Source organism: Mirounga angustirostris, unplaced genomic scaffold (genome assembly GCF_029215605.1).
Source record: "Mirounga angustirostris isolate CCGP_5_RB_7025 unplaced genomic scaffold, mMirAng1.0.hap1 SCAF_2, whole genome shotgun sequence".
Lineage (NCBI taxonomy): Eukaryota > Metazoa > Chordata > Mammalia > Carnivora > Phocidae > Mirounga > Mirounga angustirostris.
The window spans coordinates 51,745,231-51,772,044 of NW_026991710.1; the positions used below are offsets into that span (position 1 = coordinate 51,745,231).

Here is a 26,814-nt window from a genome sequence, read left to right on the forward strand (position 1 = left end):
AATACTAAAAGAAGTTTTTGTTTTGTTTTGTTTTAATTTAACCATTATATGAATAACATATAATGGAAAATTTTATTCTAAGTTATTCAAACCATTGTAATGAGATCAGCAAGAAAAGTTGATCAAAATGTTTTTCAGGGTTCAAAGAGCTACTGAGTCACTGAGAATTGAGAATTAGGATTTTTTAAACAGGATTCTAGAATAGTGATTGACTCTAGGATTTGAAATCTGACAACATCCTAAGAAGAAGACTAAATCTTTTGAGGATGCCTGAGAATGAAGGGAAAAAAAAAAAATTGTTGGTTGGCATCTTTTAAAGACAGAAATGGCCTTATAAAATCTCCAGGATTTGGGTTAAAAGCCATGATGAAGCAAAAATGGATGTCTTTACAGGTACTAAAGCTCAGCCTGAAATCATTTCAGTCAATTGGATTAAGATGACATGGGCCAAATAATGCCATTAGTCCATCTACAGGATGATAAATCAGTTTGAATAGAAAGTAACATGATCCTCGGCCTCAAGTTATCTTTACAGGTTGCTCATATATATTTTCCTGCACTATGTCAGAAATATAAAAGTATAATAAGAGTAAAGATATTGTAATCAAATCCAAAAGAAACAACAGACATTCAAAAGAGATAAACTGAAGATCCACAGAGTAGAATTATCAGACACATACATTTAAAAAATGATCTTTTATATATTCAAACAAATAAAAAAAACAAGGCTGAGTATTTCAGCAGATATTTGCAACCTCTGAGAAGAAAAATATGGAAATGTAATAGGAGTCCCAGGAGGAGAATACAAAGAGAATAGTGGAAAACCAAATATTAAAGAGATTATGATAATTTTTCAAATTAAATATTTATACCAAACAGTAGACTCAGATAACACTATAAACCCAAAACAGGATAAATAGGAACATAATTGTAACTGCATGCATCATCGTCAAACAGTGATAATCAAACAAAAGGCAAATTTAATATGAGCCAGAGAAAAGACACAGTATTTTAAAAGAGCATAGTGGACTTTTCAACAGATGCATGGGAGTCAAAAATCAAAATTACAAAATTTTGTAAAGTGAAGAGACAAATATAACTGCCAATATGGAATTATTTTTTTCCACAAAAAAATTTTCCCAAAATAGTTCAATAAATACATTTTTGGATGAACTGAGTTGAAAAAATTCACCAATGGCAGAACCAGAATAAATCACTAAAGATGTTCTTTAGGAAGAATAATGATCACAGATACAAGCTCAGCATTAGAAGAAATAACTAAATTAGAGTGAAAATGATAAATCTAAATGAATATTGGCCATATAAAATTATAGTAGTGGATTTTTACTTAACAGTACCTAGAAAATTAAAATATACCACAATAGAAGATTAGTCAGGAAGAGATTAAATGTCATAAAGTCATTCAATTATCTATGAAGTATTTTCACATCAGTAAACCTAAATTAAATAATTTCTATTAGTGTTCAATATTTTAAAGATGCACATTATAATCTCTTGGGTAACCAGTAGAGTTGGCAAAAAAAGAAGATATAGCCAAAATAACCAAAAGGCTAATAGAAACTGAAATATGACAATTAATTCCAAATAGGGATGAATATAAAAACAGAACAAAAGAATTGTAGAACACAGGAAACAAAGATACTAATCTGGATGATAAAATTAGATATTTCTTTACAATAAAAATAGACTATGATTAAAATGTAAAACATAAAAAAACTATTAAACTGTTAGAAGAAAACATAGGAGAAATCTCCCATATCTAGGGCAAGGCAAAGGGTTCTTACATGTGACAGCAAAGACAATATCCTTAAAACACTGACAACTTAAACTGCATTAAAATTGAAAACTTTTTACGCACAAAAAAAAGAAAGAAAGAAAGAAAAAGAAAAGAAAAGAAAACCACAAATCACATTAAGAGAATGAAAAGGCAAGCTAAAACTGAGAAGAAATATTTGCAAACCACTTATCAGACAAAAGGCTTCATCTGGAATATAAAAGGTACTCTTATAACTCAACAGTGTGTATCAGATAAATAAAAACTTATGTTTATACAAATACCTACACACAGATTGATAACAGCTTTATTTATGGTGAAATACTGAAAGCAATGCAAATACCTGTCAGGGGGTGAATGGATAAACAAACTGCTACATTCATACAACCAAATACTACTCACCAATAAAAGGAACTGAGTATGGATACATGCAATAACCAGGATGGATCCCAAAGGCACTGTACTTAAAGAAAATTAAACATCAATCTCAAAAAACAAACAAACAAAAGCAAAAAAAAAAAAATCTATTTCTGTTTATAGCATTTGCTACACGACAAAAATATAGAAATGAAGAACCGATTGGTGGTTGCCCCAAGATAGGGAAAAAAGTGTATAAATATAGAGATTAATATGAGAGAGTTCCTTTGTGGGAATGGAACAATTCTGTATCTGATTGTGGTGGTAGATACCTGAATCTTTGCAAGGGATAAATTGCATAGAACTATAGGACAAACAAGAATGAACATAAAAATGGTGAAAAGTGAATCGGATCTTTAGTTGATAGGATCTATATAATGAGGATTATTATAATAACCGTCTATCCTGTCTTTCAGTAAGTTCAATGAGGCAAATATTTTCTCAATATTCTGTGACAGCACACTCTTACTTCATGAAAAATATTATTAAAATCTTATTTTTGACCTTGATAAAGAGATTGTCTCTAAAAAAACAAAAACAAACAAAAAAGCCCAACCCTAGGATAATGCTTTTATTATAGAAGCACATTTTAATATCTTATAAATGTACAACAATGTTATAAGTGGTAAATATTGCTTTTATTGTATAATTTAGTAGGCATAAAGTGGGTGTGATTGCAATGTAATGTGTATATTTTTAGCATTTAATAGGACTGATTCATTTGGAGCAAAAGATTGTGTGAAACATAGGGTTGATTTAAAAATATTCACCCTATTTCCAGAGTTCTCTTTGTCACCTAGACTTTCCTTTCAAATAAGCTATAATTTTCTGGTACAATTGTCCTAGAATTCCACCTTAGCAATTTCTCTGCTCAGTGCTTATCCTAATGATGCAGCTGGAATTTCTAATGAACTCACCGTTAATGCCACTCATCCTGACAAAACTTCTAGAGACAGAATTCCCTTTTCATCATAAATGTGGACAAAGACTTTGAATATCTTAACCTTTGAAGATCAGAACATGCTTGTCTAAAATCTCCTTTAGTAAAGGTCTGTTGATATCACATTTAAGCATTAAATCTTTTGCTTACATAATGAATGCTTTAATAGGCTGTTTTATAAATACTATACTTAACAAGGATTCAGAATACTCTAAACTCAGTTTTTTTTTTTTTTTGTGCAACAAATTAGTACTCAAAAATTCAACCTAAGAACTTTGAAAACTAAAGCAATTATTTAAGCAATAACAATGAAAAATAAATAATGAACTAAATTCAGGAAGATAATGTATATTAAAGGACAGTTTATCAGAAAAATAAAAGATGTGACAATATTTTAATAAATGCAAACTTGAATTTCTCTATTTGAGAATCAAATAATAATGAATAAATTGTCCTGTGTTTGCAATAATTTTAAAAATTGAATGTTTACAGGGAAAACACAGTACTGTGTCTGATACTGTTGATTGTTAATGATGGCAAAAGAAAAGCTACCTTAATATAGAAAATAATAAAAGTGCAATCCATCAAAATCCTAGAGAAGAACATAGACAGTAACCTCTTTGACATCGGCCACAGCAACTTCTTTCAAGATACATCACCAAAAGCTAGTGAAACAAACACAAAAGTGAACTTTTTGGACTTCATCAAGATAAAAAGCTTCTGCACTGCAAAGGAAGCACTCAACAAAACAAGGAGGCAACCCACAGAATGGGAGAAGTTATTTGCAAATGACACTGCATATAAAAGGCTGGTATCCAAGATCTATAAAGAACTTCTCAAATTCAACACCCAAAAAACAAATAATCAAGTCAAAAAATGGGCAGAAGACATGAACAGACACTTCTCCAAAGAAGACATACAAATGGCTAACAGAAACATGAAAAAATGTTCATCATCATTAGCCATCAGGGAAATCCAAATCAAAACCACATTGAGATATCACCTTACACCAGTTAGAATGGTAAAAATTGACAAGGCAAGAAACAACAAATGCTGGAGAGGTTATGGAGAAATGAAAACCCTCTTACACTGTTGGTGGGAATGCAAGTTGGTACAGCCACTTTGGAAAACAGTGTAGAGGTTCCTCAAAAAATTAAAAATAGGGCGCCTGGGTGGCTCAGTTCGTTGAGTGACTGCCTTTGGATCAGGTCATGATCCTGGAGTCCTGGGATCGAGTCCCACATCGGGCTCCCTGCTCAGTGGGGAGTCTGCTTCTCCCTCTGACTCTCCTCCCTCTCATGCTCTCTGTCTCTCATTCTCTCTCTTGCAAATAAATAAAATCTTAAAAAATATATATATGTTTAAAAAAATTAAAAATAGAGCTACCCTATGCCCCAGCAATTACACTACTGGGTAGCAATATCTGCAATAGCCAAACTGTGGAAAGAGCCGAGATGCCCTTCCACAGATGAATGGATAAAGATGTGGTCCATATATACAATGGAATATTACTCAGCCATCAGAAAAGATGAATACCCAACTTTCACATCAACATGAGTGGGACTGGGGGAGATTATGCTAAGTGAAATAAGTCAAGCAGAGAAAGTCAATTATCATATGGTTTCACTTATTTGTGGAACATAGGAATAGCAAGGAGGACATTAGGAGAAGGGAGGGAAAAAAATGAAGGGGGGGAAATCCGAGGGAGAGAACAACCATGAGAGACTATGGATTCTGGGAAACAAACTGAAGGTTTTAGAGGGGAGGGGGTATAAGGGGATGGGTTAGCCTAGTGATGGGTATTAAGGAGGGCACATACTGCATGGAGCACTGGGTGTTATACCAAAACAATGAATCATGGATCACTACATCCAAAACCAATGATGGGGGCGCCTGGGTGGCTCAGTTGTTAAGCGACTGCCTTTAGCTCAAGTCATGATCCCAGGGTCCTAGAATCGAGTCCCGCGTCCGGCTCCCTGCTCTGCGGGGAGCCTGCTTCTCCCTCTCCCACTACCCCTGCTTGTGTTCCCTCTCTTGCTGTGTCTCTCTCTGTCAAATAAATAAATAAAATCTTAAAAAAAAAAAAAAGATGTATTATATGATGACTAACATAACATAAGAAAATAAAATTAAATTTAAAAAGTGCAATCCCAGAGGAGCAAGATGGTGGAGGTGTAGCAGAACTAAATTTCGTCTGGTCCCAGAAATTCAGTTAGATAGGGATCAAACCATTGTGAATACCTACAAACTCTACCGGAGATCAAAGAAAAGAATAGCAGCAACTCTCTGAACAGAAAAGTGACCACTTTCTGGAAGGTAGGGCATGCAGAGAAGTGAATCCGAGGTGATATTTGGGAGGATAGACGGCGGGGGAGGGGGCCTCCATCAGCCTCTACCAGCAAGTGATAGAGCAGCAGAGCACAAAATCAGAAATTTTAGAAGTCGGCTCTGCTGAGGGACGTCACTCCAGTGGCTAAACAGGGGGTGGAACCCTGACTGGGAAAGTGTGGTCTCAGGACCCTTGGGATCACAGAAAGACCGGGGGTGCCTGAGTACAGCAGAGCTCCCAGGTATCAGAGCGGGGAAGCCGGCTGCAGAGATGGAGCCGAGGAGTGGGCTCTCAGCTCGGGGTTGCCATAAACCATGATCCACGGCACAGTCGGGCCACTGCTCCTCTAGCAGGGACCCAAGAAGTGGCAGATCTGGGGAGACTCCCCTTCCTCCCCCAGAGGAGGGGCGCAAGAGCACACCGTAGGGATCTGCTGGGTTTGGAGACTCCACACGGGGTCATGAGCCAGAGATAGAAATGCTGGGTCACAGGCCAGGTGAGCACAGAGTGTGGCCGGAGTCGGGAAGATGGGAATGATTGACTGCTTTTCTTTGGGGGGCACTGAGGAGTGGGGCACTGAGTTATCGGCTCCTCCGGGGTGGAGATTGGGAGGCTGCCATTTTCAATCTCATCCTCCAAAGCCTAATGGAAAGCTTACAGGGAACAAAAGCAGATTACTTAGCCCGTACCCAGCAAGGGTAGGGCAATTCCGCCTCTGGCAAAGACATCAGGGAACCACAGCAACAGGCCCCTCCCCAGCAGATCAGCAAGAACCAACAGCCAAGACCAAGTTTACTGATCAATGAGAACTGCAGAACTCCAACACTAGGGGAATACTGCACATAGAATTCATGGCTTTTTTCCCATGATTCTTTAGTTGATCAGAGTTAATTTTTTTTAACTTTTTTTTTTGAATTTTCTTTTTCCCTTTTTCAACCAACATCTTATCAATCTCTTTTATAAAAAAATATTTTTTATTTTTCATTTTTAGAGTCATATCCTACCCCTTCATAGTAGTTAACCTTATCTTTGAGATAGATAGATGATAGATAGATAGATAGATGATAGATAGATAGATAGATAGATAGATATAAGTTGTTCTCTCTTTAAAATTTTGGGATACAATTTCTTCTAACACCAAAATATACCCTAAATCTCTAGTGTATGGCTTTCTTCTAGTCTCCTACCTGAACATATTCTCTCCCTTTTTTTTTTAAATCTTCTCCTTTTTTTTTCAACCAACTTTTTATCTTACCAATTCCTTTTGTAAAATCTATAATTTTCACCTTTACACTCATATCTCATCCCTTCATCATATTTACCCTTATTTTTGTACATACATAAGTGTTTCTTTCTTTAAAATTTTGGGAGGCACTTTCTTCTAACAGACCAAAATACACCCAAAATCTAGTGTGTGGCATGATCTGTGCACCAGCCTGATCATATTTGATCATATTCTTTTTTTTATCTTTTTCTTTCTTTCTTTTTTTTTTTTTCTTTCTTTCCCTTTCTTTTCCCCTGGTTTCAAGACTCTTCTGATTTGTTTAGTGTATATTTTTCTGGGGTCGTTGTTACCCTGTTAGCATTTTGTTCTCTCATTCATCTATTCTCTTCTGGACAAAATGACAGATGGAAAAACTCACCTCAAAAAAAAAAAAAAAAAAAAAGGAACAAGAGGCAATACCAAATGTCAAGGAACGAATCAATATGGACACTAGTAAGATGTCAGAACTAGAGTTCAGAATGACGATTTTAAAGATACTAGCTGGGCTGGAAAAAAGAATGGAAGATATTGGAGAAACCCTTTCTGGAGAAATAAAAGAACTAAAAGCTAACCAAGTAAAAATCAAAAAGGTTATTAATGAGGTGCAATCAAAAATGGAGGCTCTAACTGCTAGGATAAATGAGGCAGAAGAGAGAATTAGTGATATAGAAGAGCAAGTGATGGAAAATACAGAAGCTGAAAAAAAGAGAGATAAACAACTACTGGATCACAAGGGCAGAATTCGAGAGATAAATGATACCATAAGACAAAACACTATTAGAATAATTGAGATCCCAGAAGAAGAAGAAAGAGAGAGAGGGGCAGAAGGTACATAGAAGGAAATTATAGCAGAGACCTTCCCCAATTTGGGGAAGGAAACAGGCATCAAAATCCAGGAGGCACAGAGAACCCCCTTCAAAATCAATAAAAACAGGTCAGCACCCTGACATCTAGTAGTAAAACTTACAAGTCTCAGAGACAAAGAGAAAATCCTGAAAGCAGCTCGGGGCAAGAGGTCTGTAACCTACAATGGTAGAAACATTAGATTGACAACAGACTTATCTACAGAGACCTGGCAGGCCAGAAAGCACTGGCATGATATATTCAGAGCACTAAATGAGAAAAAATATGCAGCCAAGAATACTATAACCAGCTAGGCTGTCATTGAAAACAGAAGGAGAGATAAAAAGCTTCCAACAAACAAAAACTAAAGGAATTTACAAACACAAAACCAGTCCTACAAGAAATATTGAAAGGGGTCCTCTAAGCAAAGAGAGACCCTAAAAGCAACATAGACCAGAAAGGAACACCGACAATGTACAGTAACAGTCACCCCACAGGCAATAAAATGGCACTAAATTCATATCTTTCAATTGTTATCCTGAATGTAAATGGGCAAAAGGCCGCAATCAAAAGACACAGGGTATCAGATTGGATAAAAAACCAAGACCCATCAATATGTTGTCTGCAAGAGACTCATTTTAGACCCAAAGACACCCACAGACTGAAAGTGAGGGGGTGGAAAACCATTTACCATGCTAATGGAAACCAAAAGAAAGCTGGGGTTGCAAACCTTATATCAGACAAATTAGATTTTAAACCAAAGAAGATAATAAGGATGAGGAAGGACACTATATCATACTTAAAGGATCTGTCTAACAAGAAGATCTAACAATTGTAAATATCTATGCCCCTAACATGGCAGCAGCCAATTATATAAGGCAATTAATAACAAAAGCAAAGAAATACATTGACAACATTACAATAATAGTGGGGGACTTTAACAGCCCCCTCACTGAAATGGACAGATCATCTAAGCAAAATGTCAACAAGGAAATAAAGACCTCAAATGATACACTGGACCAAAGAGACTTCACAGATATATTCAGAACATTCCATGCCAAAGCAACAGAATACACATTCTTCTCTAGTGCCCATTGAACATTCTCTAGAATAGATCACATCCTAGGTAAAAAATCAGGTCTCTACTGTTACCAAAAGACTGGGATCATTCCCTGCATATTTTCAGACCACAATGCTTTGAAACTAGAAGTCAATCGCAAGAGGAAAGTCAGAAAGAACTCAAACACATGGAGGTTAAAGAGCATCCTACTGAAAATGAATGGGTCAACCAGGAAATTAAAGAATTAAAAGAATTCATGGAAACAAATGAAAATGAAAACACAATTGTTCAAATTCTTTGGGATGCAGCATAGGCAGTCCTAAGAGGACTGTATATAGCAATACAAGCCTTTCTCAAGAAACAAGAAAGGTCTCAAATACACAACCTAACCCTACCCCTAAAAGAGCTGGAGTAAGAGAGCAAATAAAGTCTAAACCCAGCAGGAGAAGAGAAATAATAAAGATTAGAGCAGAAAACAAAGAAATAGGAACAAAAAGAACAGTAGAACAGATCAATGAAACTTGGAGCTGGTTCTTTGAAAGAATTAACAAGATTGATAAACCCCTGGCCAGACTTAACAAAAAGAAAAGAGAAATGACCCAAATCTACAAAATCCTGAATGAAAGAGGAGAGATCATAACCAACACCAAAAGAATACAAACAGTTATAAGAACATATTATGAGCAGCTATATGCCAGCAAATTAGATAATCTGGAAGAAATGGATGCATTCCTAGAGATGTATCAACTACCAAAACTGAACCAGGGAGAAATAGAAAACCTGAACAGACCTATAATCACTAAGGAAATTGAAGCAGTCATCAAAAATCTCCCAACAAACAAAAGCCCAGGGCCAGATGACTTCCCAGGGAAGTTCTACCAAACATTTAAAGAAGAATTAATACCTATTCTTCTGAAACTGTTCAAAAAATAGAAATGGAAGGAAAACTTCCAAACATGTTTTATGACGCCATCATTACCTTGATCCCAAAACCAGACAAAGACCCCTTCAAAAAGGAGAATTACAGACCAATATCCCTGATGAACATGGATGCCAAAATTCTCACCAAAATACTAGCCAATAGGATCCAACAGTACATTAAAAGAATTATTCACCACGACCAAGTGGGATTTATCCCTGGGCTGCAAGGTTGGTTCAACATCCACATATCAATCAATATGATACAATACATTAATAAAAGAAGGATCAAGAACCATATGATCCTCTCAATAGATGCAGAAAAAACATTTGACAAAGTACAGCAACCTTTTTGATCAAAAGTCTTCAGAGTATAGGCATAGAGGGTATATACCTCAATATCATAAAAGCCATCTATGGAAAACTTACAGTGAATATCATTCTCAATGGGGAAAAACTAAGAGCTTTCCCCCTAAGGTCAGGAACATGGCAGGGATGTCCACTATCACCACTGCTATTCAACATAGTATTAGAAGTCCTAGCCACAGCAATCAGACAACAAAAAGAAATCAAAGGCATCCAAATTGGCAAAGAAGAAGTCAAACTCTCACTCTTTGCAGATGATATGATATTTATGTTGAAAACCCCGAAGACTCCACCCCAAAACTTCTAGATCTCATACAGGAATTCAGGAAAGTGGCAGGATATAAAATCAATGCACAGAAGTCAGTGGCATTCCTATATACCAACAACAAGACAGAAGAAAGAGAAATTAAGGAGTCAATCCCATTTACAATTGCACCCAAAACCATAAGATACCTAGGAATAAATCTAACCAAAGAGGCAAAGAGGCTGTACTCCAAAAACTATAAAATACTCATGAAAGAAATTGAGGAAGACAAAAAAAAAAGGAACAATGTTCCATGCTCATGGATTGGAAGAACAAATATTGTGAAGATGTCAATGCTACCTAGAGCAATCTACACATTCAATGCAATCTCTATCAAAATACCATCCATTTTTTCAAAGAAATGGAACAAATAATCCTAAATTTTGTATTGAACAAGAAAAGACCCCGAATAGCCAGAGGAATGTTGAAAAAGAAAAGCAAAGCTGGTGGCATCACAATTCCAGTCTTCAAGTTCTATTACAAAGCTGTCATCATCAAGACAGTATGGTACTGTCACAAAAACAGACACACAGATCAATAGAACAGAATAGAGAGCCCAGAAATGGACCCTCAACTCTATGGTCAACTAATCTTCGACAAAGCAGGGAAGAATGTCCAATGGAAAAAAGACAGGCTCTTCAACAAATGGTGTTGGGAAAATTGGGCAGCCACATGCAGAAGAATGAAACTGGACCATTTCCTTACACCACACACAAAAATAGACTCAAATGTTTGAAAGACCTAAATTGAGACAGGAGTCCATCAAAATCCTAAAGGAGAACACAGGCAGCAACGTCTTCAACCTCAGCCTCAGCAACTTCTTCCTAGAAACATCACCAAAGGCAAGGGAAGCAAGGGTTAAAATGAACTATTGGGACTTAATCAAGATAAAAAGCTTTTGCCCAGCAAAAGAAACAGTCAACAAAACCAAAAGACAACCAACAGAATGGGAGAAGATATTTGCAAATGACATATCAGATAAAGGGCTAGTATCCAAAATCTATAAAGAACTTATCAAACTCAACACCCAAAGAACAAATGATGCAATCAAGAAATGGGCAGAAGACATGAACAGACATTTTTCCAAAGAAGACATCCAAATGGCCAACAGACACATGCAAAACTACTCAGCATTCCTCAGCATCAGGGAAATCCAAATCAAAACCTCTATGAGATATCACCTCACACCAGTCAGAATGGCTAAATTTAACAAGTCAGGAAATTACAGATGTTGGCGGGGATGCAGAGAAAGGGGAACCCTCCTAACCTGTTGGTGAGAATGCAAGCTGGTGCAGCCACTCTGGAAAACAGTAGGGAGCTTCCTCAAAAAGATGAAAATAGAACTATTCTACGATCCATCAATTGCAGTACTGGGTATTTACCACAAAGATACAAATGTAGTGATCCGAAGGGGTACATGCACCCTGATGTTTATAGCAGCCATGTCCACAATAGCCAAAGTTTAGAAAGAGCCAAGATCCATGGACTGATGAATGGATAAAAAAGTGGTACATATAGATACAATGGAATATTATGCAGCCATCAAAAATAATGAAATCTTGCCTTTTACAACGTCATGGATGGAACTGGAGGGTATTATGCTGAGCGAAATAAGTCAATCAGAGAAAGACATGTATCATATGATCTCAGTGATACGAGGAAATTTTTTTTAAAGAATTTTTTTTTATTTATTTGAGAGAGAGAATGAGATAGAGAGAGCATGAGAGGGGGGAGGGTCAGAGGGAGAAGCAGACTCCCTGCTGAGCAGGGAGCCCAATCCGGGACTCAGTCCCGGGACTCCAGGATCATGACCTGAGCTGAAGGCAGTCGCTTAACCAACTGAGCCACCCAGGCGCCCGATACGAGGAAATCTTAATCTCAGGAAACAAACTGAGGGTTGCTGGAGTGTTGGGGGGTGGGAGTGATGGGGTGGCTGGGTAATCGACATTGGGGAGGTTATGTGCTATGGTGGCGCCGTGAACTGTGTAAGACTGTTGAATCACAGACCTGTACCTCTGATACAAATAATTCATTATGTGTTAAAAAAAAATAAAATAAAATAAAATAACAGGAAGGGAAAAATGAAGGGGGGGAATCGGAGGGGAATTGAACCATGAGAGACTATGGACACTGAGAATCAAACTGAGGGTTCTAGAGGGGAGGGGTGTGGGTGGATGGGTTAGCCTGGTGGTGGGTATTAAAGATGGCATGTACTGAATGGAGTACTGGGTGTTATATGCAAACAATGAATCATGGAACACTACATCAAAAACTAATGATGTAATGTATGGTGACTAACATAACATAAAAAAAAAAAAAAAAAAAAAAAAAAACTTTAGTAAGTCCCCCCCCCAAAAAAAGTGCAATCCCATCACAAATATGAAATATCTGTGTAATTGGAAAAACTTTAAAATTCTAAAAAAATTAAAAATTGAATTGAAAAATAGAATGATTACTCTATTCTTTTTATATCAGTGTTAAAATTATTTATCAAATTAACTCTTTGTCACAAAAATATCACCTAGGATTTCCTATTGCTACTAAAGCTATTCAACCTATCTATTCCATAACTCATGAATAGTTCAATACTTGTGACCTAATGTCAAGTATTTTCTCTATTTCTTAATCCTCATTCTTCATTCTTCTAATGTCATTGGATTCAGTTGCCACCACTGAATGTAGTCTTCATTCTTCTAATGCCATTGGATTCAGTTGCCACCACTTTGAAAGCTCCTCCTTCAAGGAGAGCAGAAAGTATTCCATGACCGTCTTACTCAAAGAAATCTCACTACTTCATTCTGATTTTCCATATGCCCTCCCTTTGCCTTAGAATATTTTTTTTATTGAATATTCTATCTCCTCTTTTTCCATTGTGAAGAGTCTTCATATCTCCAGGTTCCTAGAAGGAAAAGCTGAAGAAATACAGTCATAGGATAGATGGACATTTAAAAAAAAATAATTTATTCTCCTTCTTTCAACTGTGTATTTCCATGGCTCTAATTCTTGTATGAAATTTTGACCATGGTTTCTAGTAAGAGTGGAAAACTTAAAATGACATTCAGTACAGTATTTTGTTTCATTATGAATTTATTTGATAAAAATTGTCCTTCTGTCAACAAATTATTCCTATCAAAATGTGGGACATGCACATTATATTTCAGATTGATACTTACTGTAGTCCAACTGACCTGTTGACCTAGGTCTGTAAAATAGAGGGTGACAATGGAGGAAGCTGCAATGCTTTGAATGGTTATGTAGTCCTTCAAAAAAGGCCCACCTTAAATAATAAGGAAAAGTATTTTAATACAATTTCAAGGCATCGTGATTTTTAACAAACAATTTTAATGTGAAAAATTGTGAATGCTAAGAATAAATCATACATAGAAACTGCAATGTATAATAAATATTTAAAGTAAAATAAAATGTAAGTGAACTCATTTTATAAAATACCTAAGAATTTTTCAAATATATGGTAGTTTCCCACCTCTACTTAAACAAAGTGCAGACTACCACTAGTTACTATCCTGTTGTGTTCTGAGAAAATGTAATACTGGGTAATATCATAACCGAGCATGATACAGGATATTTTTAAAGTATAATTTTTTGGGGGGAGGGCACCTGGGTGGCTCAGTCAGTTAAGTGTCTGCCTTCAGCTCAGGTCATGATCTCAGGGTCCTGTGATTGAGTCCTGTGTTGGGCTCCCTGCTCAGTGGGGAGCCTTCTTGTTCCTCTCTCTCTGCCACTCCCCATGCTCATGCTCTCTCTCTCCCTAAAATAAATAAATAAAATCTTTTAAAAAAGTATAATTTGGGGTGTCAGTAGACATAGATGTCAACTGTTCTCTAAATTCTTTTATTATTTGATAAATTAATTAGGGCAAATAAATTTTAGTAGTCATCACAAGCATCAGCAGAGTGACTTGATGTATGTTTTAAAAGATCTCTATGGATGCTGTATGGAAACTGGGAGGAAGGGAAGCAAGGTTACTTAGGATGAACTCAAAATTCATCAAGCAAGGGATTTTTTGGATTAAGATGGCACTGGTAGAAATGTTAAAAGTTCATCAATTTCAGATATGTTTTGAACATAGAGCAGGTTCAACTTGAGAAGAGAGTATTTCAATGAAATAAAGACAGTCTTAGATTTTTGACCTGGGCAATTAGGAGCATTGTAATTTCATTAACTGGCAGGAGGAAGACTGGGGAAGGAGCAGGATTTGGGGGTGGAAATTAAGATTTAAGTTAAGGTATGTTAAGTGTGTGATATTTATTAGGCATTCAAGTAGGAGCTGTCAAATAGGCAGTTGGTTAGGTGTGTCTGTAGATATTTGAAAGTCATTAACGTTTAAAGCCATTCTGTGTGATGAGATTATTTGAGTGTTCAGTTTGAAAAGAAAATGGAAACTGAAAAAAGTTTCTAGCACTACGGGCTTTCAAAGTAATAAAAGAAACATACTACTGAAAAGGAGTTTCTCATGAAATTGGAGAAGAATAAACTGATGTCTTAGAAGACATGTAAAGGAAATGTTCCGTTCTTAATAATAAACACTAGATAAGTCTGACATGTGTGTACTGAAATATATGTACAAAGATGTTCTTTTTAGCATTATTTATAATTGTAAAACAATTGTAAAAAGTTAAATCTTCATAAATGAGATAACGCTAAATATATCTTGTTTTATTCAAAGTTATACCATACAGAAAGAAAAATAAGTGGACTAGGGCTAAATGAATCTCATAAGTATAATGTTATTTTTATTGCCATTGTAGTTGCTTGTATTGATATTATTCTTTATGCTAATCTATCTGTAATTTATCTTTATCTTTTTCTCATGAAAAAGTGTCATTTCATTCTCTATTTTTTAAAGATTTTATTTATTTATTTATTTTTTAATTTTTTTTTTTTAAGATTTTATTTATTTGACAGAGAGAGAGAGCGAGAGCAGGAACACAAGCAGGGGGAGTGGGAGAGGGAGAAGCAGGCTTCCCACTGAGCAGGAAGCCCGATGTGGGACTCGATCCCAGGACCCTGGGATCATGACCTGAGCTGAAGGCAGATGCTTAACGACTGAGCCACTCAGGCGCCCTATTTATTTTTTTGAAACAGAGAGAGAGTGCATGAGCATGGGGGAGGGAGGGAAAGGGAGAAGCAGGCTCCCCACTGAGCAGGGAACAAAAAGCCAAAGTGGGGACCCTTCCAGGACTGTGGAATCATGACCTGAGCTGAAGGCAGATGCTTAACCAACTGAGCCACCTAGGAGTCCTCCATTCTCTATTTTTCCAAGACACATTAAATATTAATTTATGACTATTTTTAGTTGATTTTCAGAATCCAATACATTGATTTACAATGAAATATTTTAAAGTAAGATAAAATGTGCAATTGTTATATATTAATTTTGAAGATGGTATTTGATAAAGCCAATGTGAATATGGTAAGCTATCATTCCCTTGTTAGGTTAGGCTATGTGGCTTTATAAGAGAGATTATTCAGGTGGGTCTGAGCTAATCATGTGCTATTTAAATCTGCAGGAATTGGTAAGCCAGAGGAATTCAGATTCAAAGTACTAGAATACTGATACTACAGTACGAGAATGATTGCTGGGATGAAGATGGAGAGGGCGACATGGCAAATAATGCAAATAGCCTCTAGGAACTGAAATGGCCTATAGAATGTGACAAGGAGCAAGGAAATAGGAACCTCTGTCATAGAACCACAAAAAAAAAAAAAACTTCAGACAATAAGAATAAAGACAGAAGTAGAATTTTCTAAAAGTCTTGAGAAGAGATTCAGCTCCACCAACACCTTGATTACAGCTTTGTGATACTCTGAGCAAAGAATCCGGCCATACTGTGTCTTCAAGCTAATAAATGAGTGTTATTTTAAGCTTAGTTTGTGGTCATTTGTTACACAGCAATAGGAAGTTAATGTAACATGGGTCAAGGTAAAGACTTGGATATACAAATGGCCAAAATCATTTTGACAATCATGTATAACAATAAGAAATGTTAATAAGAACAAAATAATCTGAGATAATTGTACCACTTGAAGTACTGTAAACATCTTCCCAACATACATCTATTGACATCTTTGGACAGGGGATTAGTTTCTACTCCTCTATTACTTTTGATGACTTCAAGGAGCAGACCATTGGCATATTTTTAAAATGTGGTCCCATCAATATGAGATTTGCATAGAAGGAACTGAGAGAATCCAGGCATATCATTAATCATACCACTCAGACTCAGTAATCAGGGAACCCTGTCCTTGGCTTTCTATGTCTATGTCCTTTTCCAAAGGGAGAGGAATGGGTAGGGCCAAGAATATATTCCTAAAACAAGAGTCAATTCCATGAATATCAGGCTTCAGCCACTTAAGGCCTGTGAATTTTCTGCCCAAATTAATTTAAACAAATCTTCTTTGTTGGGCATTTCTTCCCCAAAATTGTGCCAGACACTAGGGTATGTACCTAGGGGTTTGTCAAGGCCCTTTTATAAGTGCTATGGATGATTAGAGCCAGGGCTGGGAAGGAAAGGACCAAGTCTACTCATGCTTCACCTTTCTATTTTAGAAATCCAATGATTTTAAGCATTGGAAATTCAACCCTGTTCTTCCAGAACATTATTAAGTATCTTAATCAAAGTAGGAGGAGAGAACACATTTTAGTTACCAGTTTCTATGACAGATGTATTACAATTGTGACTTCAGTTCTTTACCATTCCCATATCCACACCATTTACAATATGACTTTTAGTACCTCTTATAAGAGTTGGTGCCTATTTCCCTGTGCCCTTGAATATGGGTTAGCCTAGTCATTAACTTTAGCTAACAGAATGTAGGGCAAGAGATATGATACTTCCAAGCCTGGGCCTTAAGAAATATTTTTCTTTTTTTTTTAAGATTTTATTTATTTATTTGACAGAGACAGAGATAGTGAGAGCAGGAACACAAGCAGTGGGAGTGGGAGAGGGAGAAGCAGGCTTCCCGCCGAGGAGGGAGCCCAATGTGGGACTCGATCCCAGGACCCTGGGATCATGACCTGAGCTGAAGGCGGATGCTTAATGACTGAGACACCCAGGCACCCAAGGGCCTTAAGAAATCTTAAGTGCTTGTGCTCATTTGTTTGAATCCCTGAATCCTCCATGAGAACAAGCCCCAAATATTCTGCTGAAACATGAGAAACCACAAAGAGTAGAGAGGATTGGCTATAGTCATGGCCATCCTAGACCAGCCAGTCACTAAAAACCCACCAGCTGACTGCAGCTACTTGAGTGGACCCGCCCAAGTAAGGCTAAGTCTAGCTCAGCTTAGCATAACCACTGAGCTAAAAAAAAAAAAAAAAAAAAAGTTTGTTAATTTGCCTATGATTATCAATGTTTGCTATTTTCTTTATGTTTTACTGATGTCTTTTGTGTAAAGAAAATGTAGAAGACTAAATCTGCATGATGTCATTGCTCATAGTATAAGCATTCTGGCAGGAAATATTTGTAAATATTTAGGCCTTGATTTGTTTCAGTGTTAAGTTTTCTTAATATGAATAGTTATAACATCAGTTATAACAGATGAAGCATCTACCATGTGTCAGTAATTATAGTGCTTTATAAACATGATCTTATTTAACACTTATAAAACAAAAACCAAATCATGGGTTAAATTCTTTATTAGCTCCACTTTACGAAAGAAGACCCTATAGATAGGTAAGCAGAAGAGTCAGGTTTTAAAATTCTGTTTTACTCCAAACAACCTCTTTGTACCACATCCTGCTTAGCTCACTAAAATAATTGAGTCTTTTTTTTTTTTTTTTCAAATAAGTCATCACATTCTTATTCAAGGGCACTCAGTGGCTATATTTCATTCAGATCATACCCTATAAATGTATGTGAAGGGAAACCAAATAAATATATGTGAGGAGAAAGTAAAAAGTCACATTCACCAGGAAGGTTGAACTAATAGAAATTTCCTGTTTCCCCTTGTAGTGTTCTTCAAATTGAATTATATTTTATATTGATGCCTGTGGCATTCTAGAGTCTTCATTATATAAGAGTCAAGTTCAGAAAACAATACCACTATATAATTTTATGTTATTTGAGCATCCATGTGTTAAAAGGCATTTATATGGTTAGCATATACAAGGCCCTGAAGAGGCAAAAATAAACAAGAGAGTGAGTCTTCTCTTTTAAACTCTAGCCAGATAGGAATTTTTCTTGAACATTTGAGCTTGGAAGAATTTGAAATCATTAAGAAAGTATAACTTCCAAGAATATCATGGATTCCTATTTTTTTCAGCATAGAGGTCTCAGAGAAACCTGGAATGTCTAAGAAACGATGAAAACAAACAAAACACCTTAGAGAGATGCAAGGAAATCATCATTTGTCCTTAAGTAAAGGTAATATCTGAGAAAGGATGTCCTGAATATTAGCAAAAGTACCAGGAAAAAAAAAAAAAAAAGGGCAGTTCACCACTCTATGGAAAAATTTAGAGATTGAAATTCCTTAATAGACACCTCTTGTAGATTTACTATTATTGACTTCAAGTATTCTTCCAAAATTTATATTCTACCCACAGCTCTTATTTAACAAGTCCAAATTTAAGGTCAAGTTGATGTAATATTAGTGACAATGATTATTAGCAGGAGTAACTTTTAAGTGTATCTATTTATAAATTTTTTGAATGAAGAATAGGATTTGACAGTTTGAGAAATTTCAGGCTTAATCCCAGATATTACATTTTCCCTAAAATTCATTCATTTCTCCCCTCCTTAGCTCATTTATTCTGCTTTAAACAGAAAAGAAGAAAGAAAGAGAAAGAAAGGAAGAAAGAAGAAAGAAAGAAAGGAGAAAGAAGAAAGAAAGAAAGAAAGAAAGAAAGAAAGAAAGAAAGAAAGAAAGAAAGAAAGAAAGAAAGAAAGAAAGAGAGAGAGAGAGAGAGAAAGAAAGAAAGAAAGAAAGAAAGAAAGAAAGAAAGAAGAAAGAAAGAAGAAAGGAAGGAAGAAAGAAAGAAAGAAAGAAAGAGAGAGAGAGAGAAAGAAAGAAAGAAAGAAAGAAAGAAAGAAAGAAAGAAAGAAGAAAGAAAGAAAGAAAGAAAGAAAGAAAGAAAGAAAGAAAGAAAGAAAGAAAGAAAGAAAGAAGAAAGAAAGAAGAAAGAAAGGAAGGAAGAGAGGAAGGAAGGAAGAAAGGAAGGAAGGGAGAGAGGGAGGGAAAGAAGGAAAAGAAGGAAGGAAGGAAGGAAGGAAGGAAGGAAGGAAGGAAGGAAGGAAGGAAGGAAGGAAGGAAGGAAGGAAAGAGGGAAGGAAGAAAAAAGAATATTGAGCTGTATCCCTGAGAGCATATTAGGTGATAGTAGAATGAGAGAATAAAGCAGTAAAACTTTTAGAAACAGAAAGATGTTAGTTCAGATCCTGCCTCCAATGCAAATTACAGTGGATGTGTGAAAATTATCTTTAGACTAGAATTCCTCATGCAAAAAGTGAAGCACTAGCTTATGGGGAGAATCAACCGACATAACTGATCTAGACCACTTACTATAATGTTTGTCATTTAGTAAGTGATAAATAAATATTAACTATTGATGAAAGAAAAGGGATTCCAAATTAAATAAATAGATCAGTGAAAATTTATTCTTACCTCGTTCTAGCTGCAGGCCAACTCGGGAAGGATACCACTTTGGACCTATTCCATGAAAAATAAAGCATTTAATTGTCAGCACAAGTATACACACATTTTAAAATCTAATAGTTTCTTCAGGTAGATTCCTAGTAATGCAATTGCTGGATCATAAAGTAATTCTATTTTAAATTTTTTAAGGAGCCTCCATACTGTTTTCCAGAGTGACTGCACCACTTTTCATTCCCAACAGTGTAAGAGGTTCTCCTTTCTCTACAACCTCACCAACACCTGTTGTTTCTTGTCTTGTGAATTCTAGCCATTCTGACTGGTATCAGGTGATATCTCATTGTAGTTTTGATTTGTATTTCCCTGATGATGAGTGATGTTGAGCATCTTTTCATGTGTTTGTGGGCCATCTGGATGTCTTCTTTGGAAAAATGTCTATTCACATCTTCTGTCCATTTTTAATTGGATTAGTCATTTTTTGGGGTGTTGAGTTTTATAAGTTCTTTATATATTTTGGATACTAACCCTTTACCAGAAATTATCATTTGCAAATATCTTCTCCCATTCTGAAGACTGCCTTTTAGTTTTGTTGATTGTTTCCTTTGCTGTTCAGAAGCTTCGTATCTTGATGAAGTCCCAACAGTTCATTTTTGCTTTTGTTTCCTTTGCATCAGGAGACATATCTAGTAAGAAGGTACTATGGTCAATGTCAAAGATGTTACTGCCTGTGTTCTTCTCTAGGATTTTTATGGTTTTGGATCTCACATTTAGGTCTTTAACCCTATGATCCAGCAATTGCACTACTAGGTATTTACCAAAGAATACAAAAATACTAACTCAAAGGGATACATGCACTTCAATGTTATAGCAGCATTATATACAATAGCCAAATTATGGGAACAGCCCAAGTGTCTTTAACTGATGAATAAATAAGGAAGAAGTAGTATAGATGCACAATGGAATATTACTCAGCCACAAAAAAGAATGAAATCTTGCTGTTTGCAATAATGTGGCTGGAGCTAAAGTGTAGCACATTAAGTGAAATAGTCAGAGAAAGACAAATACCATATCATTTCACTCCTATGTGGAATTTAAGAAACAAAACAAACTATCACAGGGGAAAAAGAGGAAGAGGCAAGCCAAGAACAGACTCTAAACTACAGAGAATAAACCAATGGTTACCAGAGGGGAGGTGGGTGAAGGGATTGGTTAAATAGGTGATGGGGATTAAGAGTGCACTTGTGATGAGTAACAGGTGTTGTATGTAAGCATTGAATCACTAAATTGTACACCTGAAACCAATATTACACTGTATGTTAACTAACTGTAATTTAAATAAAACAAATGAAAAATCTGATTAAAAAATGGGCAGAATACATGAATAGACATTTCCCTCCCCACCCCAAGTAATCTAATAGTTTCTGTTGGAAGACAGATTCGATCTTAGGAAGTGGATAAAGTACTTATCCAGTGTCATAAATGGAGATAGATCTTGGCAGTGTGCTGATGAGCAGTGGTTGATAGTTATGATGAGAGCTTTAGGGTGGTAATTTTCTGTTTTTTAATCTGGGGTCTGGCTACATATATGTGTTCAATCTGTGGACATGTACCAAGGTATATGACATAGGACTTGTGCACTTTATGTAAGTTATTTTTCAATAAAATGCTTAACCATCTTCATTTAAAACCAAAGAACATTGATCTTATTATTATTTTTTTTTAATATTGACACCTGAAAGTGGATTATTTTCTTTACCAGGAGTAAAGCACACAATTCATATTGGAATAATATGTATTATCGACTTTTAATAATTATAAACCTATTGATCATAGCAGACCATCAATTTAGTATCTTTCCCTTATACTACCATTAGGAATAAATACATAGTTTACTAAAGAATTCTACCTGGATAAGGAAATCAAAATGCATTTACCATATACAGCCATAATAGAAAAATTGGTTCACAAAATAGAGCTACCCTATGACCCAGCAATTATACTACTGGGTATTTACCCCAAAGACACAGATGTAGTGAAAAGAAGGGCCATACGCACCCCAATGTTCATAGCAGCAATGTCCTCAATAGCCAAACTGTGGCAAGAGCCAAGATGCCCTTTAACAGATGAATGGATAAAGAAGATGTGGTCCATATATACAATGGAATATTACTCAGCCATCAGAAAGCATGAATACCCAACTTTTACATCAACATGGATGGGACTGGAAGAGATTATGCTAAGTGAAATAAGTGAAGCAGAGAAAGCCAATTATCATATGGTTTCACTTATTTGTGGAACATAAGGAATAGCATGGAGGACATTAGGAGAAGGAAGGGAAAAATGGTGGTGGGGGGGGAATCGGAGGGAGAGATGAACCATGAAAGACTATGGACTCTGAGAAACAAACAGGGTTTTAGAGGTGAGTGGGGAGGGGGATTGGTTAGCCCGGTGATGGGTATTAAGGAGGGCATGTACTGCATGGAGCACTGGGTGTTATACAAAAACAATGGATCATGGATCACCACATCAAAAACCAATAATGTATTGTATGGTGACTAACATAACATAATACAATTTAAAAAAAATTATTTTCTCTTAAAATGAATTCTAAGTTATTATTTTAAAGTTTCTATTGAAAATTTAATTCTTAACTTTGATATCCAGTATTAAGCAAATTAACTTGATTTATAATAAATTAAGAGTACTGTCAAAGAAACATACTGCATTGCTCTTTTGTTTTCAAAACACTGCTTTTTATTTTTAATTTTTTTATAGACTTTTTTTTAAAGATTTTATTTATTTATTTGACAGAGAGAGACACAGCGAGAGAGGGAACACAAGCAGGGGGAGTGGGAGAGCGAGAAGCAGGCTTCCTGCCGAGCAGGGAGCCCGATGTGGGGCTCGATCCCAGGACCATGGGATCATGACCTGAGCCAAAGGCAGACACTTAATGACTGAGCCACCCAGGCGCCCCCAAAACACTACTTTTTAAAGTGGTAGTAAGAATGATGATAATAAGATGTAAGTAGACTATTGAAATAAATTCTCTCTAAATTTATTGCAAAAAGAGAACTTATACATGCACATTATCATGGACAAATAACTCATAAGTCAAAAATTGTAATCACAAGTTTAAAACTATTTAGGATTATATTTAAACAAAATTTAGTAACAGCATGACAAATGAGCAGACACAAAATTTAATTTTGACATTTGATTTTTTAAATTAGAGAATATGCAGGTAAAGACACTTTTTTGTTTTGTTTTTGTATTTACTAATAAAATTCTTATTATTTATATAACCATTGGTTGTTCTGGAATGTATATTAACATTTTTTGCTGAAAGATATTTTAAAATAATTACTTGTATTATTCATAGTGAAAATCTGCTGCCAAAGAAGATATGATGCAAATATATACAACAGAGGCTTCTAAAGTTTTAATTGAGTTTCAAATATGGGTATTGGAGAAATTACAATCAGAATGGGAATCCATTTATATTGAACAGATAGTCATTGAGCACCTACGATGGGTGTACATTAAAGCTGACAATTTCTGTCCATTTAAATAATATTCACATGAGATACTGCTTTCAACAGCACTTTGTGATGCTTCCTATTGTGGAAATAAAAAACTATCATTCTAAGCCAATAAAACTGTCTATGAACCAAATGACTGAATACTGGCTGAACCCACACTAATACATCAGAGAAATTAGAAACTCTAAACACTTTTTGGGAAATCCGTGGCCTTCTAACTCTGTCAACATAGATCTACTTATGGAATAAACTTGGCATTTATAGGTTGTGACCTTTTAACACTGTGTCCTAGCGAAAAACAGTTATTAACTGCCTATATAAGCCTTTAGATTAGTTTCAGTCACCTTTTCAAAGAGCAAAGAATACATTTGCTGAAATGTTCTGTGCTTGTTGTGGGGAGGCGGAATAGGTTTGAAGAATGGCAGAAAAAAGACAGTATAAATGATAAAGAACATAAGTTGCATACGGATTTTTAGCATGGATGAATATTCTAAAAGATTATTTATATTGTGGAGTACATTGAAGTTAGATAACTGGCTTACAGATGAATTATAAATACATAGGAGATCTAATGCATCTGTCAGTCTCCGAATTTATCAAGATATTGAGCTTGATTTGTGCAACTTTTTTCATATTCTAACCACGACTTATAGTTATTTTCTTGATAATTAAAAGTGTTTATATCACTAAGGGATAACATTCTATTTTAGTTTAGTTTAGCTTAGTGTAGTTTAGTTTTATTTATTTATCTGAAAGAGAGAGCATAAGCAGGGAGACGACCAGAGGGAGAAGCAGACTCCTCATTGAGCAGGGAGCCTGACGTGGGGCTTGATGCCAGGACCCTGAGATCATGACCTGAGCCAAAGGCAGATGCTTAACTAACTGAGCCACCCAGGCGCCCCAAGGGATAACATCCTAAATGGGTAATATATGTAATTCAATATATATGTACTTCAATAGGTAATTCAAATATATTTATTTTAATAAGTTATTTTCCAAACTGTTGGTTGTGAGCCATTAATAAATTGAAAAATGGAATTAGTGTGTTATTCTTAACATTACTTAAAGGAATAGAACAGAATAGTGTAGAGTAGAATAAGTAGAGATGTATCATCATGACACTGGATGCAATGTATTGCAATAAATTGTAGATAGGTTAAGGACTGTTTCTTGAACTTTTGTTCAATAGTTTAAATTGTATAAGTACATTTTATTTTTATAAGAACTATAATAATTTCTTATTCACAGTCAAAAAATTTTGAAATCCATGAATCCCAGAACACTTATGCCTTCACTTATGACCCTTGGTAAAACTTGCCCTTTACTCCTACCTTTTTCTTGATTTCACCCATCCCAGTAGGAAGGATAAGTTCTGAGAGCAGTTAAGGATTAAAGAAAGTTAATAAATGTGATGGAGCCTCCATATTGAACCATAGAGACTTCTAGGAATAAATGAAATGGTGATCAATTTTTGTTGTTTACATCCTGGGTTCTTTGTGGCTGGTGTTGTGAGATAAGATAAAGAATAAATAGAAACAGAATATAGACCTAAGAAGTATGCTATGCAGAGCTGGCTCTGTTCAAGAGGTTAATGGAAGAAAGATGAAGTTCTACAAGCTTCTACATGGCTCAGTTTAATTCCCCAATATTCCAGAACTGGATGTAGAAGAAAATAAGCAAATTTGTCTGCACTGTTTACTGTGACCTGCCACTAGATATAAATGTGGCAATTAAAGCTAATCTTGAAGATGACAGTTCCAGAGAGTTAGAAACAAAGAAGGCTTATTTTCCAAATAATTGATAGCTACAAGATAGGAAATAGATTCTAAATGTTCTGAAAAATAACAATGGCACCTGTTTAAAAAAAACTTTAGATAATAAGACTCAAGAAAATGTAGCATTTTTTTTTTTTTTTTAAATAATCTCTATGCTCAACGTGGGGCTTGAACTCACAGCCCTGAGATCAAGTCACATGTTGTACTAACTGAGGCAGCCAGGCATTCCAAGAAAACATATCATTATAAACTAAAGTGTATCAACTGTTATTTCTAATAACCCATTTGAAAGAAAAAGTAAATTGTATGTGTATATAATTATTATAATATATAACATAATATATAATATTATTTGTATTTGTATAATTCATCCTTGTTTATATACACAGAGGCTTTTTGACAAAAGACTGAATAAAATTTATAGAAATTTATCAACTTATTTTTAATAATAAAAAAAAGTTGAGTGATAGTATAGACAATTAGACCAGGCAGAAGAGAGAATTAGTTAGTTGGAAAATGGACGAGAGGAAATTACTCAGAAAGTAGAAACATGAAAGGTTCAAGAAAAGGTGAAAGCAATTTAAAAGAAATAGGGGCTAAAAGTGAACAATATATTAGGCATATTCAAGCATAAGAAAAAAAATATTAATTACAATGGTACACTATATATTCCTCCCCATACATCCTATTGAGGACAACTAGAAAAGAATGGCAAAATATTTTCTCAAGTTCTCCACAGAGTAATTAGAAAAATGAAGAATTATGAAACTGAGCTCTGGGAGAACAGAAAACCAAGAAAGCTGAGTCTAGCAACTGGAGACACATTCCCCTAGGGATATCAGCTTGTATTGGAAGAAACAGCTGAGCAGGACTTTCCACAAACTCACAAGCCTAAGGAAACAGAAGAACAAACTATATCCCCAGTTCAGAAGTAGAAGCTCTGGTAAAAGCCCAATATTCCAATTGGCATTGTGTAATTAGGGCAAATCAGAAATAAACCAGTTCCTACAGGAAATGAAGCTGAATTTTGAATCATCCCAATCCCTGTTTGGATTCAAATGATCTGTAATCTCCACAGTCCAGCTCTTCTGCCCAAGGAAGCAAAAGTAAATAATCTCTGGAGGCAGATAACTTCATCTAGAGTCTGTTATTATCTTTACATACTTTCACATTTTTCAAATTTTTATGTATGGCAATTAAACTGATAGCAGATTTTCTAAATGGCAACAATAAAAGGTAATGGACAAATGGCTTCTAAATGGAGTACCTTTTAAACAAAACATAAGGACATTACTGGAATGAGAAATCTCACACTCAGTAGACCCTTTCTGCCTGTTGGTAGATGAACATCTAAAGGATCAACTTTTAGAAAAATAAGTTAATTCTAGGACTAAGAGATAAGATAAACTAAACAATATTGAGCAAAGGAACTGGCATATATGTGGACACTTCTATATAAAATAGCTGAATATCTATATAATTCATGTATATAAAATAATATAGGTACTAGTAATAATGTATATACGTATATAGAAACAAAATACTGGACAACAATAACATACAAAATGGAAAGCACTCAAAAAAATGGAAAGCACTCTTTGTACTTAAAGTATTCTAAATAACTTGGATTATTTAAGAAGAATGTAGGAATA

General features: G+C 35.4%; 1 protein-coding gene across 2 annotated transcripts in view; it reads right to left on the bottom strand.

Annotated features, from left to right (window-relative positions):
- TECRL (trans-2,3-enoyl-CoA reductase like) overlaps positions 1-26,814 on the bottom strand; it is a 106,756-nt gene that overhangs the window by 33,948 nt on the left and 45,994 nt on the right. Inside the window, exons 3-4 of one of the 2 annotated variants that reach the window (XM_045881082.1) lie at positions 19,861-19,905; positions 13,425-13,513 (exon numbers count right to left, since the gene is read on the bottom strand). In XM_045881082.1, coding sequence (XP_045737038.1) covers positions 13,425-13,513; positions 19,861-19,905 — 134 coding nt within the window. Of the gene's footprint in view, positions 1-13,409; positions 13,514-19,860; positions 19,906-26,814 lie in introns of both variants that reach the window. The other variant, XM_045881081.1, reaches the window with a different exon arrangement.